The 21138-nt window shown below is 36.3% G+C and overlaps 1 protein-coding gene across 24 annotated transcripts in view; it reads right to left on the bottom strand.

The window, feature by feature from the left end:
- NRXN1 (neurexin 1) overlaps nt 1-21138 on the bottom strand; it is a 682314-nt gene that overhangs the window by 324202 nt on the left and 336974 nt on the right. For all 24 annotated transcript variants that reach the window (XM_033055067.2, XM_033055066.1, XM_033055068.1 and 21 more), the window contains one exon: nt 18457-18576. In XM_033055067.2, coding sequence (XP_032910958.1) covers nt 18457-18576 — 120 coding nt within the window. The remainder of the gene's footprint in view (nt 1-18456; nt 18577-21138) is intronic.

The following is a 21138-nucleotide window of genomic DNA, read 5'->3' as shown; positions in this document are numbered from 1 at the left end:
ATTATGACCCCATTTTTTAATTAAAAAAAATTACTTTCATAGCCAATTACAGATGCCAATTTAGCAGAATCATCCAAGATGCAAGTTGTTTCATTAAGATAATAAAGAAAGGAAGACAATGATGTAAGATTGTTTAAGATACAGGTTGGCTAATTCTCTCTGCAATTAATGAGTGAATTAATTAAACTTGACAAAAAACAAAATGCACTAGACAGCTCATCCAAGAAGCAGTCCCAATTCGGCAGATGACTGCAACCCAAAGAGCAGCTGAGGTTACCTGAACTCTAACTGGTCAAAAGAAAACATTTATACCACTGGGATTGGGACTCGCACATTTCTGCTTTGATTACAGTCACAAACAAGCTCATTTGAGTGAGTTAAGCCCAATTTCAAGTGGGAGAGTTAGGGAGCCAAAGTACGTTGGGAATAGAAACTCATCAAACTTGCAGTGTCCATTGCTTTCTTCCCATGCAGATTTTTCTCACATACAGATTCAGTACCATGGAATTATTGAGTTCTTGCTGCTATATGCTGCGCATCTAAGATGAACATATTTGCACATCTGTTATGGTCTGAGCTCTAAATTTTCTTCAAGTTTGCTGACTCTGGGCTTGACAGTTTAGATTAACCCTTTCTTTAAACCTCCATTAAAAAAAACAAAAACAAACCCAACAAAAAAAACCCAACTCCTTGGTGCTAATTTCTCAGTCCAGTCAGCTACTAATTAACAACCTGAAAGGAAACACGAAAAACTGTACTACACAGTGAAAGGGAATGCCTCAAGAGTTTCCAAATATAATCATGTTTGCAGGTTTGTCTTGGTTTTTTGATATTGTTTTTCAATATTGTTTTTCTGTGGCAAAGTTGTTTCAGAACAAACTTCATTAATTTTGCACTGAGAAATACCTCACAGACATGTTTATCTTTAATTACAGTAATATCTTGCTCAGAACTGATGCTTTCTCTAAATGGCAAATTCTTAGTTTGAGTGACAAGTGATTTTGAGTAATTTGAGTGTTTGCAATAGTCTTCTCACATTCCCTCCACAGCTTTGTTTTCCCATTTGTCTTATCTCATGCCTATCTACTAAAGGAAACAGAAAGTAAATTAAGGATTTCAACTTCTACATTTTTTCATTTTCATAAAAACTATTGCTTATGATTATTGTGGAGTTGCACTTCAGAACTTCACAGAAATACTTTTAAGAAAGACACCACCACACCCTCCTGTGAGATTCCACACTATTACATCTATGATAGACATCAAGGTAAGTAAATTACAATCCTCCTAATACTTGAAAAATGTCACAAAAGCCAGGTGTGCACAGGGTTGAACAGTTAGTTGGAGTGCAATGCTGACACGCTAATTAAGCCAATTTCAATCAGAGTCAAAATGGCAGTATCATCCAAAAACCAGTAGGTTGATGATGGGTATTGATGACTGACAGGTATTGATGACACATATAATCTCACTGAGGGAAAAGATGGTCATGGTTGTCAACATCATGTGATTCCCTGCTGTATGGAACAGGACACCCAGGAAGGGATGCTCCACAGGGGACATCCATCCCAACCTTTCCTGCTAGCCACTAGAGACTTTCTCTATCTGCCTCTTTTTCCCTAAAGCAATATGGACATAGCTGAAGGTCATGAGCCAAGTGTCCCTAGAATAAAAAAGGGTTCATGCATGTCCAGCTGCCTCAGCTTTTTGTTCTCTAGTTTGTTATAGCAGTCCCTAAAATGCCTTCTTTATTTATTAACCTGCTACTTAGGAGCCATTATCTGCTCCATGTTTTTTGAAGAATGGTCTGAAATAAAAATAGTACTAATTAGTACTAAGAAGTAACACCCGGGTAAATTCACATTTCCTCTAGTTTCAAACCCAAGCAGAAATGGCACATGGTGGCAATGAAGTCAGAAGACACAGCAGCAATAAGAGCAGTCCACAACACAAAACCAAGCCAAGTTTATTTTAGCATTTGCATGATCAGAAGGATGATTTGACATGAAAGAAAATTTAATGATTTTTTAATAGAATTTGCCCTCTGTGGAATCTTTTAAAATATGGAATTTAGCTCCTTTTATTGGCAATGACCTTTTGGGGTGAGTGTATTGGTTGATGTTTCCTGTGAACCCCAGAAGATCATAATTGCAATGTTTGTGGTTTTTTTTTCCTTTTTGTCCTAGATTACTCTCAAATTTATCACCTCCAACTTTAACATTTAAGCCCAAAAGATAATGGTAATAAAGACAACACAGTGCTGTGGGGGTTGCTCAGCAGTTTATCTCGTTGTTCCTTTTTTTAAACTAAATGGACAAACGGAAAGATAAAAGGAAGAAAAATCAGTTATTCTTTCTCTCTTGTGAATGCAGCCATGGGAAACTGTGTTCCACAGGTCGTGAGACTTAAATTACAAAGGCTAAAGGCTGGTTTCAGTCACCTCACATCAGAGCACATGTCTGCACTTTTAAATTTATATTCTCTCCTCAGTTTACAGAAGGCTGCCTGAGATCAACAGCATCCTTTGATCTCCCTGAAAGTCACTTTTCTCCAGGTAGGGACACCACATATGTACAGTCATCTCTGTTTCTCGCCCAGTGTCCTGCTGTTTTAGTCTTTCAGTTTTTTCCAGTCCATCTTTTAGAGATACATACAAACATGCACTTCCTAGCTAGCTTAGCAAGCTGTCCTACCTGGAAAGCACAGAATGTGTCTCTGAAATGGCTTTTTAACAAGTTTCACAAGCATGCAAAATTACCTAAAACGATGCTGTAGATGGTCAGATGGAGCTGCCCACAAAAGCCACCTGGAACTAACATGCAACTGCCTCAGACTGGGGAAAGCAAATTTGAGAATAAAGCATCTCTTGGAGAGCAATTGCCCATGTGTGTTCCCACTGTGAGAGATTCACATTTGTGAAAAGCAAAATCTTGGCAGGCAACCCCTCGATGTGTAGAAATTTGCAAATCATTTTAGTCAAAGCAATTTTTCCATCCTTACCAGAGAGCACTAAGGCTGCAATTGCACCCTGATAATCATAGCTACTGAATTCAAAGCAAAATGAAATTTCAGCATAGAATCAACACTGCGAAATTCTAAAATGCTTAAGAGAAATGGCATTTAATTAAAATATTAATAACTTTTGTAGCTAATGCATCAAAGTTTGTATACTATAAACTTAATCCCACGATTAATGGAAGTTTAAACCGGGATTAAGCAACATGAAGTTGTTTATCTGGCATTATTCTGATAAAACTGCAAAACATAGCAGTACATCTCCACCCTGCCTCTCAGCAAAATGTGAGATTAGAGTAAGTGATACTACAGACCCCCCAGTTTCATGTCTCTCTTTAGATATCTCACTGATTAAGAAACAAAAGCTTGCCCAGGAATAAAGGTAAAAAGAGGATTTAAATATTGGTATTTTCTAAAGGTAAGCTCAGTCATTGAGCACATTTCTAGCACTCACCAGAAACATCTCATCTCACAAATAGTGAAAAGTGAATGAGTTGGATCATGAGTTTATCCCAGCATGGTAAAACCTCTGATCTAATAATGACACTAAGATCAAAATGAGAGAGAAAAAAAATATCACAGCATAAAATACTGCATGTTGTGAGAGAGTCTGAAATGTCTTAGTGAGCTATGAGAATTGCTACTCTATCAGGTAAAATTTCCTTGCCTCAGACAGCACAAGTTACTCTCAGCCTCTTTGTAGGATTCAGAAACAAGTAGGGAAAGAGCAGGGTATGAGTTACACAAACTTTTACACGTACATGATAGTACATCTTGCAGTCTCAAACACCAGACCAAATCCTAGACACTGATTGGAATTTGAGCAATAGAGTCACTTGACAATTCTCTCTGTTTGAACAAACTGCTGCAAGTGCCTGATATAAACCCATCCCTGCACCTGCATGGCTGACTGAGGTGGAAATTTACCTATTTTCAAACTAATCCTAAAATATCAATAAAAAACACGGCTCTCTTGAGTTGTTCACTTTCTCCAAAATGGCAATTAGAGTAGTTTTGGATTAATTTTGAGATGATCAGGTTCACAGTGAGCCCACAGACCTCTATATGTCTCCAAAAGGAAAGAAAAAGAAAAAAGAGAAAAAGAAAATGATCCAGTAGGTTAACACAGTGGAAAAGTTCTTTTATCATCTTAGATTTCTGGGGTCTTGAAACCTTTTGTAAGAAATGCTTTTCCTACCCATTCTCTATTTCTAATGGTTTTCCCACAAAGTGCTACCCACTGTCTCCTATTATTTTTTTTCCTTATAATTTAAGTGTTTTACAAATTTTAGTCAACAGTAAGGTTATGGAAGATAAGCAACTAATGACCAATTTTTAAAAGATTACAGGGCTTAAGCCTTAGAGACAGCACACAATAGCATGCAGTACATAATTTTATCTGTGAGACACCCATTTTCTATCATTAAACTACACTATATAAAAGGAAAAAGTACTGTACTGTAAGCACAGTTATTTCGGCAAACAAAACACTCAAGGATTTTTAAGGTGTAAAAAAAAAATTGCAAAATCATATGCCATAAGGCTCTAACCTTGCTAGAAAAATAAAACCAAAGCCTTGTAGAATATTGTTTTAGTTAAGGAGTGCTAGTTGTAGGATGTCTGAATACATACAGGCACCAGCTTCCTAATGATTAGCACAGTTTCATTGACAGGCTTGGCTGCAGAATCACAAAGCAAACAGAAATTGCAGCAAATTAGCAGAAGATTTTTTTCCTTTCAAGAAAAAAGTTTAATGGATGTTTTGCCTGTGGAGCTGATTTCAATGGCTTCTCAGCAGACAAGGCTGCGCTGCCAGGAACTACAGGAGCATGGAGTAAATTTAATAATGGCCCTGTGCCACAGCATGTTTTATACAGATCCACAGCAGATCCCCAATTAGGCCAGGCTCTGCACATTCAGCACAGGAAACTGAGCATTTCAGAGCCATGAGGACCTGGGTCTCATTAGGCAGAGATAGAACTTGTGGCTGTCTACAAAGACAGCTGCCTCTTAGAAATCCATCTTGCTTCCAATGAATTTAAAACAGTTTTACAAAAAAATTGCATCACGGTGGAATTTAACCCCTAAACAAAGATGCCAAAAGGAAAAGGAGATTTATAAATATTTAAGAAAATATAAAAATGAAGAAAATGCAATATCAGGAGGACTTTTCACTACATCCAATTGATCACCAAATTCATCTATCTCAATTTAAGCACACACAATGGAATATCAACTTCATGAATATAGGAAAAAAAAAAAAATCCATGCCAGAAATATGATATCAGAATAGTCTCCATTTCAGAACGTTTTAATTTACTCATGGCAAACTGACACTCAGATAGGTAGAAAAAATTATTTCCTACTTTTAAAATCAGCAAAGAAATTGCTTCCAATCTGATCTTTACAATTGACTAACCTCAGCATAAACACAGGGCAAATATCAGGATTGAAAGGAAAGGGTTTTCAGAGGTGACGCTTAATCATGATAGCCACAATATCATTGCTTGCTTATTTTGCTGTCTGCAGAATTGATACATATGTTCTCATAAATAAATTCATTGATCTCTCTCTCAAACATTAATATAAACAGACATCATGCTACAGAAACAAATCCTTTCGGGATGCTTTAAAACCTTCTGGGAAAAAGTGCACATAAAAATAGGCATTGAAGATGAATAAGTATTTTGTTATTATCAACATTTTCAAGTGTGTCTATCACAGATGAACTCAGACCTCAAATATTATATACTTGATGCTTTTCTCAAAGAGGTATGAATTATTTCTGCTAGTTTGGAGTGGACAAAAGTGTTCATTGTTATGTTAATGATTACATATCCTCTACATGTCTGACACATTTTCCTTTATAAGTTACACTCTTCAACCTGCTGGGTAGCAGAAAGCACTTTCTGCATATAACACTACAATAGATCGGATGAACAGTTTATTTATTTGTGTCCCACTCACATCCTACAGGAATGAATCCCAAACTCATCCTGCCTATGAAGGCAGAAGAGCCATCATGGGTGGTGAGCAGGAGTGTACCTGAGAATCCCAGTAATGACCCCGGTTAACAAAGTCAGAGCCAGAAGAAAACTTTAAATCTCCGTTTTGAGTCCACACTGTCCTTGAACTGTTTTGCTGTCCTGGAGGCTGGGGGCAGAGGGGACATTTCCTGTTCTGACAGTGCTATTGCATTCTATCTTCTTAAGGTAATTACTCTGGCTTTCTTGAGATATACTGGATTTTGACTTAAGGCGCTTTTATGCCACTCCAAGAGGAAAAAATAATAAAGGTTTTAAAGTGCTTGAAAACAGCCTCAAGTCCAGTCATAAATAACTACAGAATTACAACCTAAATGTTTACTAAGCTGAGGGAAGAGATAAATCATATTATATCTAAATGGAATAAATATACTAATAAATAGAAGTTTTGGAGCACAGATGGCAGTGGAAATAAATGTCATTGCAAATCTTTTCCTTTTAAAAGCTGATTTAAAGTGAACATAAATGATGACACAATCATATTTTAAGGACAAGTGTAGGGCAAGTAATTTACATATATTAAATAGCTAAGCCTTGCCAGAAAAAAGAAAACAGGAAAAAGAAAACAGAAAAAAGAAAAAAAGAAAAAAAGAAAAAAAGAAAAAAGAAAAAAAGAAAAAAGAAAAGAGAAAAAAGAAAAAAGAAAAAAGAAAAAAGAGGCAGCCTGCACAGGACCATTTATTTTTCATGATCATCAGACATTTTTGTAGGTCTGTGTGGCAGAGTGGTATATGAAATCTAAGTATTATTTTATGTTACTTTCTTCAAAAGTTAAAACATATATATATATATATATATATATATATAAAACTTTAAGAATTTTATTACTACAGTGAGATTTAGGATTTAGGATGGGATTTAAGATATTAAAAACACAGGCAATATGCAGTGACTTCTGCAACCGCACTGGAGTGGATTACCACGGCTCTCCTTTGTACCTTGGCAACACACGACCAAGATAAAATTACAGGATCCCTGCCACCTGCCAGCTTGAGGAACCAAACCACATGGTCCCATGGAATACTAAAGAATGTCAGGATTAAAAACCAAATTAAGGTAAAATCCTAAAGGTCTTCAGGGACTTCCGGGCTGAGTGCTACTCCTTTTATCAACCTGACTTGCCCACAGAGATGAAGACTTTTCCGAGTCAAACAAGTCAATCTAATGTGATGCCTGAATTTTCACACAACTGAACACGTGCAGTGTGCAACTCATATTAAACCTCACCTTTGGATTTATAGCTTTTCATCCTGAAGCAGGAAAAAGCAAATAGACAAATTTTTTGCAGTGTTAACTATACCAGAAACTTAGCTAAGAATTTCACATGGAGAAGACATCTTAAATCAGAATTCAGAAAAAATTGCCAAATGTTGTTATTGGACCATGCTTAAATTCTCCCTCTCCCTTTTTCATTTAAAAAAACTATATTCTAATAGAGGGATGAGAAATGATTTATTTAGAATCACTTAACAGTGATTTGAAGGAATAATTTTAATTATCTCTCAGACTATATTAATCTAGACGGTTTATAATGCTGTACACTTTATAATGCTGTACATGTTCACATTTTTACTCCCATAAACATACATATTACATTTACTTTCAGAATATTCACATGTGGGAATAGTATTTACCAAAGGATAGGGGCTTCTCAATAATCCATATTTCAGTTTAAATAAATCTAAACATGAACAAGGGCTTGTGTAGAGTTATCTTATGGAATTTTTTCCCCACACTTTCTATTTTTCTTAAAAATTGGAAGGCTTTATACCCTTAATACGTAACAACACTTAAAACTTTGCTTTGAACTACTCAGTATTGCCCAAAATTTATCACCTAAAGCTGTACAACTGCCAACACCTATACGCAAGGCCATGATTCACTACAGCCTTCCACATTCTTACTCCTTCTTGCTTAAGCTTTCCAGTTTTAAAAGCTGTTTAACACACAATTCCACCAATATTTACAAATCAATAACTTATTATGGCACACACTGAGCAATACTAACCTCTGTTCCCACCATTCCCTCTCCATACTAATTACTTCTGGCATATCAAGCTGAAGATGGAGCTTCCAAGGATCTTGGCTTAGGATACAGAGCTGGCTTAAGAAGTTTGTGAGTCTGAAATTTTCTCCAAACTGGTCCCCCTACAGCCACCACAGTTGTGCTGGTGAGACTGTATTACATAATGTGACTTAAAAATACCTTTGCTGTCCCATATCCACCAACACCCTCATTTTGGAAGGCACGTGGGACAAAAAGTTTATAGAAATTGGAAAAAAAAAAAAAAGAAAAAGGAACAATTCCTACTCTTAAGAGGAATTCCTACTTCAATGCAGGGTTACATTATAAGTGTATCAGGGGAATTAATGTTTCTACTTAATATGATGTTCCTGCTCTAAATGTAAAGACTCTTCAGTTTAGATTTTCAAAACTGACATTTTCCAAAATACTTAAATTCAACAATATTTTTTACAACACAACCTTAATCCTGACTTCATTATTCCTAGAAAACTGGCCTCAGAAACAAGCTGAAGCAGTTTCTTAGACAGCTTATTTATCTTCTGATCAACTAGTTAAAAAAAAAATAAATTATGCAATGCAGAAATATTTTTCTACATATCTGAAACTACAATACACTGCATTTTTGTTATACGTTTATGAATCAGCTTTTCCCTGTTGTCTGGCATACAATATCATACGCAGGAAAAGGTTAATCTTTAGAGAAAATATCATCTCTTGGCTCTCTGCATTTGTTGGAGTCACACAAGCTTTCTTTGAAGTTGCCTGTCATCCCAGTAAAGCTGATTTAAGTAGTTCAAATTAAATATCACTAGTATTACAGGTTGATAGCAAGTAGAGGCAAGAAAGAGAAAAGCTTTGGGGTAGAATTTCAGGGGGAAATGGGATTATGTTTGCTCTGTAACATGTCCCCCAAATTATGATTTTGAAAACTGTTCAGGCCTCAGTTGCAGAGAAATTCAATCCACTCAGTTCTGAAAGTATCTGAACTTTATCTGACATGCTGCTATTGGTCCAGCAAATCTGGAAACATTTTTTCATTTATTCCTGGTAGTGCTTTCAATTACAGAGATACTATCATTTTGAATATTTCCTCCTATGAAGACTTCCCCCCAGGGTTTACTAAAGGAAGCCTATTAAAATGTGTCCCCATCCTTTTAGCAGGGAAAAAGGACAAGACTGAATAAAACAGGAAAGACTAGAGCTCAACAATATACCAAAATGTAGCTGAGGAGCCACACTTGTTACTGGAACAGAGGAAAACTCATGGCCACAATCAACCCAAGGCCAATATAACAAGTTTTGAGGATCCAGAGGATGAAACAAAGAGGGGCAAAAAAGGAGAGTAGAAAGAATTTCAAATATTTTGGTTACAAAATTTCAAAATTTCTGGGTTTAGTTTCAAGACTGGGTTTAATATTTAAGGGAGAGGGAAAATGCCATGACCCTTTGTATGACTTTGGATTTCAACATATTAGAACCAAGTCATTCAGCTGGCAATCTGAGACTCAAATTGAAACTGAATTTCAGTTTGCTGCTAGAAAGCATCTGTCCTGTCTAAATATCAGACCATTGACCTGATTAGAAGTTTTCTTAAGATTCACACTATTTAAAAGGGAGAGAATTTTAAAACATCAAAACATTCTGTAGTGATGACTCCCTTATATGGTAAAGCAGACTCCGAGTTTGAGAGGATTTGCAAATGGTATCTGTAAATATTAATGCACTTTGACATTGAATATTGCATATCATACATTTTAAGTGTCTTTTAGCATGTGGATGTTTACAGTGAAATGATGTGCTTCTGAATATGTCTGTTTTCAATTCAAAGTGTGGCTTCATTAAGGAGAGTGACAACATAAAGCTTAGTAGCGTGATCATTCCTTGAGAATTACCACAAAATTGACATGCATCCTTAACACAAACTTTTAATGGGGTTTGTTGGCACCAAACAAGGTTTAGCTGTTCTTCATCCTCTTTTCTTTAGTTCCTACTTACCAGTACCCACACTAGGTATTGACTGCTTTTAATATGGAGTGGTTTTCCCCAGGCTGGCACTTTATTTTGCAGTTGCCTTCATCAAGCAACCAGACACTAAAGACTTCATAAGATTCCTTCAGTCCTAGGAGCATTTCTTCCATCAGTGTTTTTTTCATACTGTTATTACTGACTCTGTTGGCTTCTTTCGTAATATCCTACTATACCTAATCAGAAAATGGCTACCAAGGATTCCAAACACAAAATCAGTACACAAGATTCATAAGCCTTAGCTAAAATGAAATATTGAAGGATCTTAAACATTGCAGGTAACATTGTGAGAATAAGCACCCTTATAGATGTATATGTTAAGAAAAATACGAGTATTTCATTTAGATAAGCTGATGCTCAAGTGGAGTGCCTGAAGTGGCCAAAACAGGTGCAATGTCCATTCTGCAGCATGGGACCAAAATCATGAAAGATACAAAAATGTCTGTATTCTGCATCCTTCCTTGTGTCTTTAATTTGGACTCTGAAACACCTCAATTTACCTAGATCAGATTCAGGGCATTTTCTTTATTCTGCTTTTAATAGAAAGAATTTATTTGCCTAAATTTTCTGCAGGATCTGGCAAAAATGAGCACACAGAAGACTGTGTCAAGAGACTGACAAAATCTCGTTTCACAATGAGCACAGGAATGCCTCATTCGTGTGGAGTTACTCAGAATCTAACCCACCTATGCAGCTGTCAAGCCAGAGCACATGCTGAGGAAGAACAGGTTGCCTTAGCAACCCCAGTCCTGTTGTAGAGAGTTTGGAAAAACGGAATAATTTTATCTTTCTGAAGCACCATTGTGCTTAAATACCTTACACATTAAATAGACATACATTACCACACTCTCCATACACACTTTGAGCTGTTTTCATGCTATGGGTTATAAAATACTCTGCTTGGGAAAGGTTTTCTTCTTTCTTCCCATCTGTGACCCTTGCAGCTGTCATCTATTAAAACAGGTAGCACTTACTCCTTGCCTTTTTGGGGGGGGTTGTTGGAAATGAACGACTGACATCATTACAGAGTTGAAACTTCCCTTCCAGCTGTGCTATGTATAATGATTAATCGAGTTAAGAAAACAACCAAGTACATAAAATTTATTTTAATATATGGTATTGTTGGGATGTTCAGAGAAATCTGTGTGAAGGAATAATGATTGCACTCGACCAGTATGCTTATTATTGTGAATAGTTTTTGACTGCACAAACTTCAGGTCTGAACTGTACATAATATGCCATTAAACCGTAATAATTGAAAGTTCTAGAGAAAGAAATCTAACGATACCCAACAGAACAATTTTAGTTCCATGAGAATATATTTAATTAACCCTTAATCATTTTCACCTTTATGACACTGGAAACACTTCCAGGATTTGATTTACAAAATTATTATGCCATTAATAAGAGAAAGATATTATTGACATACCAAAATCCAATTTAATTACTCCCTTGATTCCTCCAGAGGCGGAGAGAAGCTTGCAATTTTCTGACACTATGATCCATTTTTAATATTGTGAAATAAAAAAATATCACTGAGTAGGCCAGAAATGTTGCATAATTACTTCTGTCTGAGCTACAACTATACCAATGTACTTTGGCTACCTTGAAAGTTCTTTTTTGTTTTTTTCTGTATCAAGTATCTCACTTAACACTTTACTTGCTACTCTTTGCTAGAAATATTCTTGCAAAAAAGAGCTTCTACATTGACTGTCAAAAACCAATAATTTCCATTTTTTAAAGGTATAGCTTGCAATGTATTTAAGAAAATGCAAATTCCTGAAGCATTTTAGGAATAGATAGCTCATCGAACTGACCACTCCAGAATTTGTATGAAAACAAGAAAAAGATTCTCAAAGTTGTTTTCAAACTGTCAGGAATACCATGCCTGTTCACTGATATATGTTAGCAAAAAGCTAAAATGTACATACTTCCAAATTTACGTACGACAAGACCCACAAAAAGAGTGGAGAAAAAACCTAACAGAGTTGGGGCAATAAAGGCTTGAAAAAGCATTGTAATCTATACAACAATCTCTACAGTTCTTCCTGAAGCACCATGTGCTGCCACATAATATCATAGGGGCCTAACAGCTCCAGGGGAAATCTATCCTGATTAGATTTCTAATAAAACCAACAAAAAATCAATAATTTTGGTTGATAGCCAAAATGTAACACTTTCCTTGAACTTTTTACAACTTTTCAAATTTTCCTGAACACCTCAAGTTCTCTGCGTTTCCAAGATTTGTAAAGTCCTACTTCCTTTGAATTTTATACAAATTAGACTACTGATATTTGTCATCAGAAATTCCAGATGTTCATTGTAGTGAGATATCAGAAAAGATAAGCTGAGCAAATTGAGATTTCTTCAATTAGTTCATTCCACCATCTTGCCCTACACTGTAATTTTGTGCACAGCTATCTTTATTTCTCATGAGTAAAGTGAGTCTCAGTGGCAAAATAATCATATGAAGTATTTAGACTGGTATGTTATCAGGGACAAATCTTTTACATTCTCAGCTACTGGAGATGAAAATCAAATGTGTTTTAAAGTACACTTGAGGAATTTCCTCTCCCTTTTCTTAATAGCAGGTTACATGTTTATTGGTAGCTAGCAACTACAAAGTCTTAGGCAGGAATATTTAATATTATATTGGAAAGTACTAATGAGAGATGATATTATGGTTAGTTCAGCTTCTGGCCACTGGATTAATTAAGCTCCTTTATTTTGTATATTACCTGCTCACAAAAGTAGCATTAAGACAGATCATACACTGTAGGTGTCAAAAGGTCCAAAAGATGCACTATCTATAACAGTTAAATCAATTAATAAATGAGAAGGAAATCTATGGAACAAAATTATTTAAATGCCTCCTTTGTGTCATAGTGGACTGATAATACAAAGTGAGCATCACCCTGGTTTGCAGTCCAGGAGAAGGAAGACGTGAGAGGCAAATGACCACCAAATTTTCAACACCATACAAGAGTTCAGAAGACTGTAAAAGTTCAGTGGCAAATACAAGAGAAAATAAGAAATCCTCTCTTTTTTTCTATACACTATAAATATAGTGTGCGATTTTTTTCCGATGTGAATGCACACACTGGAAACATTAAACAGTGCAAGCCTCAGGATATCCACATCTATGCTTGTGAGCAATACTGAATTACCTGCCTTGCATCTGGGCTGTTACATACCCACTAGTTACATGTTCCCAAAGTAGGAGTCCTCTCTCATTAATGTGAGAATGTGCTTGTTTTGATCCGAGCTCTGCAGTGAAGGTGGTTGGTCACTCATTTAATGCCAAATGCTGACCCAATATTTAGAAGTTTTGCAGTTCAAATTGTACCTCAGTATTACTTAATACACTTTCCAAACACTACAGTGAAGAGAGAATTTAATTCCTTCTCAAATTTTTATCATGTCAAATACTCTAATATTGAAAATCTCATAAATTTTAGCTGATGCATTTTATAGTGTCTTTTTTCTAATATCCTCAACAATAGTCAGAAATATCCACTGTTCAGTGTGTTCAATATGAAATATTAAGATTTGTTTTACTGGAAACATACATGTTTGAGCTCCCAATGTAGAAAGGGGATTATGAAAGCCAAGACACACTTGGAGTTTAAGCTGGCAAAGGCAGATAAAGTCTTAGCTGAGAGGTATATCTGTAATAAGAAGAAATAACAAAAAAACAAACGTTTTATGTGAAGCCATGTTTGTAATACTGACACAGCTCTCCGTTTAGATTAGGGGTTTTGATTTCTTCATGATGAAGAGTAAAAATAAAATAAACAAACCTTTTAAAAAGTGTTTTATACGTAGAGTGGTTGAGAATGGTGAATTCCTAGCCAGGAGAAACTGCATGGTGAAGCACTAACCCTTCAGAACTGGATTTTAGTGCAAGTGTTGACACAGTGTTAGTTATTATGAGTGCAACACCAATACATTATTCCTTTAAGGTAACAGACAGTGTTGAAGCTGCCCTATAATTTGGCACAGAACACTTCTATACTAATGCAATGTGACAATGACAATGTTATTATGTCTGCTATTTTCCATGCCATAATAGCAGTATTTGTTTCCACAAACATGCCATTACACTCACTAATATCGCTATACTATTATGTTCATGATGTATTTTTTCACTGGACATGCATCCATTTGCAAGAACAGCCATGAACCATCCTTTTAGTACAGTCTTTTTATGATACCATTTGTACAAAAACCACTACTGTGGTTACACCAATCAGTGTAACACCTCTGCCTATCACATCTAAAGAGCACTGGTGCCCCAAATCTCTAACTGTCACATCACATCACAGGAGAAAAAATGACAAACTGGATAGCATCTTGGGGCCCTTCATACTCACTGGATTACTGAGATTTGCAACTTTTTTAGTTGCTGTTCCTGAGTACACTTTTAAAACTACAGCCTTACACTTAGCTGACCCAGTTCTTTTTCTACAGGGGTGCATTCCCTAAATTTCTCCTTCTTCCCTAGCAGACACACAGAGGACACTCCTGGACTAGGAAAGAAAACAATCGGCCTCACCTGGTTTTTATTATGAGAGAATTTTACAAAAAAACCCAAAACAAACAAAAAAAACCTAAAAAAAAAACCAAAAACAAAACCCAAAACAAACAAACAAAACCAACCAACCAACCAAAAAAAACCCCCAAACAACACGTATTTTTCATTTCCATATTTTCACCTCCAATAATACACTGAACAACACAGGAGTAATAATTAGCTGTTATCACAAAAATTAAAGAAACATCTTGCACAGCATACTAGTGGAATGTATTATAACACTCTTCAAGAAACCATTTATTTCATTATTTCCTCCACACTTTCTGTTTTGGAAATTTAGGACAAGAAGGATACATGTGAAATGTTTGCACTGTAAAGCCCAGGAATGATGCATGCCAGATCTTTGTGCTCTAGGGTTACTATGGAAAACGCATTGCAAGTATCAGCTCAAATGCAGCAAGGCAATTTGTGCATATTTATGCAAATTGCAGGTGATACAAAGCTGGGAGGAGTGGTTGATCAACGAGATGCAAGCTGGAGAATTGCACTGACAAGAACCTACGAAAAAAATGCCAAATCCTGCATTTTGGGAGGAACAAACCCTCACATCAGGACAAGCTGGGGCCTGACCAGCTGGAAAGCAGCTTGGCAGAGAGGATCTCGGCATCCTGATAGCCAGCAAGTTGTACGTGTGTCAACAATGTGCTCTTGTGGCAAAAAAAGACCAAAACTGGTTGCTGGTAAAATGTTGTAGGAGGGTTGAAAGATGTAATCCTTCCACACTACTCAGCTCTGCATCTGGAGCACTGCCCCCATGTGCTGGGCTACCCAGTGCAAGAACAAAGTGAGAACACAGGAATAAGCCTAGCAAAGGGTCACAAAGGCCATCAAGGGCTTTGTCCTATGAAGAGAAGGCTCCGTGGGGATCCATCAATCAGGTTTTGAAATACCTGATGTACTTGAGGTAAAGAAGATGGATTTTTTCTTAGTGGTGCCCAGTGACACAGCAAGAGGCAATAGACATAAGCAGAAATATATGAAATATCATTTAAACTTTAGGAAAATATTTCTGCTGCAAGGGTGAATGAACACTGTGACTGGTTTCCCAGTGGTGGAGCCTTCATCTTTGGAGAGGATGACACAGACAACCTGTGCAATCTGACTCTGCTCTGAACAGAGGGCTTGGACAGGTCCCCTCTCACCCTGGCACCTTTATCACTGAAATCTCTGCTTAGATATGTACCCTAAGAATTCGTGGAACCAATCAGAGGTGAGGTGTGATGAGTTAAATCCTGGCTGAGAGTGAAACACCCACTCATCTGAACACCCACTCCCTCTTCTTTGACTGTTGCTTTCTTCCCTCCTCCTTCATCTGTTGAGCATTTTCACAAGAACAGCAGACTTTCTAGGAGTGTTTTCATAGAGATACTATCACCTTGGTTGAGGGACTAAGTACTTCTAACTGTTTCTCTTATTACCACTGACACTTGTTTTTAAGTGGTCAATTTTTGGAATTTGAGACTGAAAAAAACTCTCTGTCTATGAGATTTTGACATCTTAAGCATTCCATTTTATATAAAACAGTATATTCACAGGTAAAGTGAGCCAGGGCCTGCCTGAGTAGCAACACTGGGTTAAATCTGAGCTTCTGTCAACCAGTGTCGCTCCACGCACAATCTGCAATGGAAACACGCTCAAGAAGGTGCCTACATCTTTCCTGAAGGGGATGCATTTTCAGCAATAAGCAGGTGCTATTCCAGACCTGTTGCTGGAAGGTATCCTCACATGAAGAGAATTTGTCTTAAATCAGCACTGTGAAGTTTGGTTTGTGGCATGCAGCCTGTGCCACTTTTCAAAAGCTGTAGTAACATTTCATCATTTCATCATTTCTCTTCCCATTACTCTCTTCCCAAACACAGCAGAGAGCAAGCTCGCAGCATGCAGATGACACTGACAACATCATTTTTCCTCCTTTCCTGCACATTTGCCCGTATGAAAATTCTCTCGTTAGATGGGCTTTGCAGATCTTTTTGGTATCTGAACTAATCTAAGGAGCCAAGATAAAGCAGAAACCTAATGTATTATATTTGCTAGACTCCGCATTCTATTACAAAACATCCATACTGAGGATAAATTTATATTTCATGCATGTGATAAAAAAAGGTAAAAAATATTTTTATGAGAATGAAGTCAGTGTTTTTAGCAACCAGCTTCTAAAAGTACTCCTTTACCATCATCAAAAATGGCATAATGTCAAATATCTCAATTGTGTGCAACGTAGTCCATGATCTTGCTATATAATTGAGCATTCACAGGTAAGTATATTTCTTAAATAAGCTCACCAGTTTGCCAAATTTATGAATTAACTATCACTTGAAGAAATAATTCATAGAATACTCCAGGTCCACACAACAATTACTACTAAAAGTTATAAACTGAGTTTTTCCTTTGTTAGGTGTTTTATCTGCAACTTTCTATTCATAGGTTTTAGTTACTTCATACACAACTCAAAAGATCACAAAACAGAAATAAAATGTAAAAGCGAAACAGAAACATTTTTCTCTTGTAGTAGGTAGAGGGATGAAACTTTAAAAATGTATGTTTAGCAATATGACTAATCATGTACATTGCTGGGAAGTGAAAACTCATATACATAAAGCAAACCCAAACCTTTGCTCAAATCACTGAAAGTTTTTCAATGCCACATTTCATTTCTACCATGAGAGCAACTGGAGAGAAACAGAATGAGTCCTTTCATCTTTTCCCTAGCTTTCAAACTATGGAGCTTTCATGGGAATAAATTACTAGCTTTTCCATACAGTTAATTTCCTAACCTTGTGAAAAATGCAATTTGAGCCAAAATCTTTTCAAATTATAAATATTCTGCTGGTTTGGAGTTTGTCCACGATGGCATGTCTTGATGTAGAGTAGAGAACCGGAACAAGGCAGAAAAATCCATAACACTTGACTAGGCTTTATAGCCTACACTATACAACACTCTCTATCATCAGTCTTTTTCCCAGATAAATGTATACAAATAGAAATAAAAATGCCTCAAAGAAATTTCATCTTCATATACCCATATAAATATGTTCAACATTTGGATATTACAAATATGATAAATTAAACCCAAAAGTCAGCAGCTTACTTTCATTTACTGTGAAACATTATGGCTCTTCCATTATTATTCCATCATCACTCCTGCATAATTCTATTTAGATCAATAAGGTTAGATTGGAATAAAACAATCATGAAGCTGGTGAATCAGGACCCTTATTTTTGACACATTTCAGCTTTTCCTGGAAGACCAGATGGTTGCTGTGTGTTATTCAGATGAAATCTAAATGAACTAAAATACACAGCATGCTTTTATTATTGGCATGTTTAGTGTGTCACCTAAAGAAATCCACAAAGGGAGATAATAAGCCTTCTCAACTGTTTCACAGTAATTACAGCCCTTGTGATAGTGCTACATTAAGATAACAAAATGTAAAATGTGTTTTCAATCTGGAAAAAAAATCCACTTGTAATATTTATGCAGGAAAGGGACTGCATAAAACAGGTAACCATCAGTATATTAGACTTGGAATCAAGTGTAACAAAACCAAGTTCTGCCTGTATTTGATACTGCACATTGTCCAAAATGTATAAAGCATATTTTGTGTTCTGAGCACAAGCCTTACAGACTTTCAGAGGGCTTACCAATCCAGTAAGATATCTAATATTAAAACAACATAAAGCTTTAGGCACTTGCTTCAAATGTTGCCTTGGATGCCTCAGGTGTTCAGAGGGACATTTTTTCATGTACTTACGGTCATTGCATAAGGGTCCACTAAAGGAGGTCATGCTACAGTCACAACTGAATCCATCCCACTGCTGCAAGCACACACCCTGGTTTGCACAGGAATCCTCTTGACATGTTGTGCTGGGGCCTAATGAGAACACACAAAAAAGGACTTGCACTTTGTCTTCCAAAGAAAGGTACTTCTCAGTGGGTCACATTGAGTAGGTGCCAACATCTTAAATCAAATGAGCAAAGAGTTACCAAGTCAAACGCACATAAACTCTGCTGGTTTTGGAGCAGCATGTAACATTAAAAGGGGGTGGGAGTAGTTTGCTTTAGTTGTAAGATCAAAATGTCAAACACATAAGAACGCACAAAACGGAAGCAGAATTATTCCAGGTACAGTGGGAATGTTAACTGTGTCGTCAGTTATTTGTTAATCGTATGTCAGACCATTAACTGGCTAAATGTTGTCTAAAAACTTCATTTCTTCCTGTAAATACATTTCAAACAGCAAAGCCAGATGCCACAGGAATCAAAACTCTGGGATATGAAGGACTGGATAATGAAATAGAAAAATGAAACAAATTTTAAGAAATAATAAAATGAAGCTACACTATTACAGTTATTTTAATCCCACAAATTATTTTAAATTATTTAGGTCTGAAAGTCAGAGCAGTTTGGGATTCTTTGGCTAGAATGTTGACAAGAACTGATTCACATGCTTCAGGGATCCCATGCAGGTTCCTTCTTAAAGGGGAAATGCAGAAATTCAGACTACTAATGAACTGGCATGCCAAAATGTGACATACACATGAAAAAACAAAGCTACTCTGTTTCTAGAGAATCATAACTAGACTACTGAAATATAAAGAAATTTCAAAAAGGAATGATCAAAGCACTAAAGCAATCACTATACAAACATATTCAAGACTGAAAGCCTTTATGCAAGCAATGCTGGAAAATGAAGGTTCATTTAGCTCAGTGTTTTAGAGGTGTGAAAGGCAAAATCATCAATGAAGTTCTGAAAGCACTTTAGTTCTGAAGTGTACAGAGCATTTATTGCAAAAATCCAACTGTGCATTGGGGGTTTCAGTCTTGTTTAATACACACAGGGCTATCTACCTTGCAAATCAGCTTTCATCAATGCAACTTTGTCAGCAAAATAAAAAAAGCAAAATATAGTAAATGTTAGTAAGCAATATTGAAATGGCAGCAAACACAGAAAAAAACCATTCAGAATAAAGTGCATGCTGCTGTTAAAGAGAGAAAGAAATGCCATATAATGCAAACAAATTAATGCTAATAGCCATAAATCTTCAGGCAAGCCAAAATAAGAAAGCAGTAATTTGCCAGTATTTTACTAGAAATATAATGGTTAATTGAGCTGATGACATGTAATGGAGGAAAATTAAAAGTTTGGGGTTTTTCCTTCCTTGGATATCTATGAATGCATTAACAGAGTAAATGCGTGGCTGAATCCTGACTAGCCTTTTGTCATGTTCAGATACAATGAATTCAAGAATAATTAGCACCATCATCCTTTGTGGTCTGCTTTTTTCTGGGCCTTTCTCTGTGACTGGTGAATGAAGACTGAGATACAGACTGTGATCTGCAGTTTACTATGAGCCCTCACATACATTTCACACTGGCTCTTGACACTACAAGGAAAAATTCTAGTTCTAAAATTTGGATTATAAAACTGTCCCAAACTGTTTTGGCGGAGGCACATCAACATCCATTTGAAATTCCCACTGCCAGTCATTGATGACAGGGCAAAGCTGGTCCAAAGATTAAATAAATAAATTAAAAATCACACCCCAGAGAGAAATCCGTGTAGCCCTTCTTTTCCTTTAGACCTTCAAATATCTCAGTGAGGGATTTTCTTTTGATTTTCTGGTATTTAAAAAATTAAAAATGCATATCAATATGATTTAAGTTCAATGGCCTCTTCCTTTAAATGAGGCACAGCTCTTTGAAGCAGGGCCTGAGCCGTCACCAAAGTCACTGAGAAGGAGGGCAGGGGACTGCATCCCTATCTTGGCAAAGTTATTACTTTTTCTATTTTCTCCTGTTAGGATAATGATAATAAATAAAAAATAGCACCACCACCTATAGCTGACTGCAGCAGGCAGACATCAGATAGTGATTTCCTTTTCTTTGAGCACAGAAGTTTAAACATTTGGGCATTACATCACCCTTTCTTGAGCAGAGGATTATAATCACAGAATCTCCTAGCTGACAAGACACAATTTTTCTCACCCGATTCTGCTGCTCGGAAACTTTACAAAGCTGAAGTGAAAATATCTGTAGGTGTTTATATGTAATATATTCATGGATTTATTTACACTTTAGTTATGCAATGTTGAATTTCCTCATCTTTGCAAAAGTAGAGCAAAAGTCACAAGGACTTGAAAGTACATAACTGCAGGACCCTGTAGGCACATTAGGAAGTGCCTGTGAAAACACATATTCAGAAAAAAATGCAGATACAATCCTGTTAAAGAGGTGAAGTATTTTTCTTTGTATTAAATTGATTCTTAGCACTCTCGGCTTATCTGTATTAGTCATTATTCTAAAATTGCCATCAAGACTAGCTTGCATGTAAGAATTTCTTTTAGAAAAGTAGGATTATTTTTCCCCAAAGAACAGAAGACAACGGTTTAATGGTGGTAAATGCTATGACATTTACCATAACAGGTTAATATTT

The sequence above is a fragment of the Catharus ustulatus genome, chromosome 3 (genome assembly GCF_009819885.2).
Source record: "Catharus ustulatus isolate bCatUst1 chromosome 3, bCatUst1.pri.v2, whole genome shotgun sequence".
Classification (NCBI taxonomy): Eukaryota; Metazoa; Chordata; class Aves; order Passeriformes; family Turdidae; genus Catharus; species Catharus ustulatus.
Note: the sequence above shows the minus strand (reverse complement) of the source record. Positions and strands in the feature narration are given on the sequence as shown.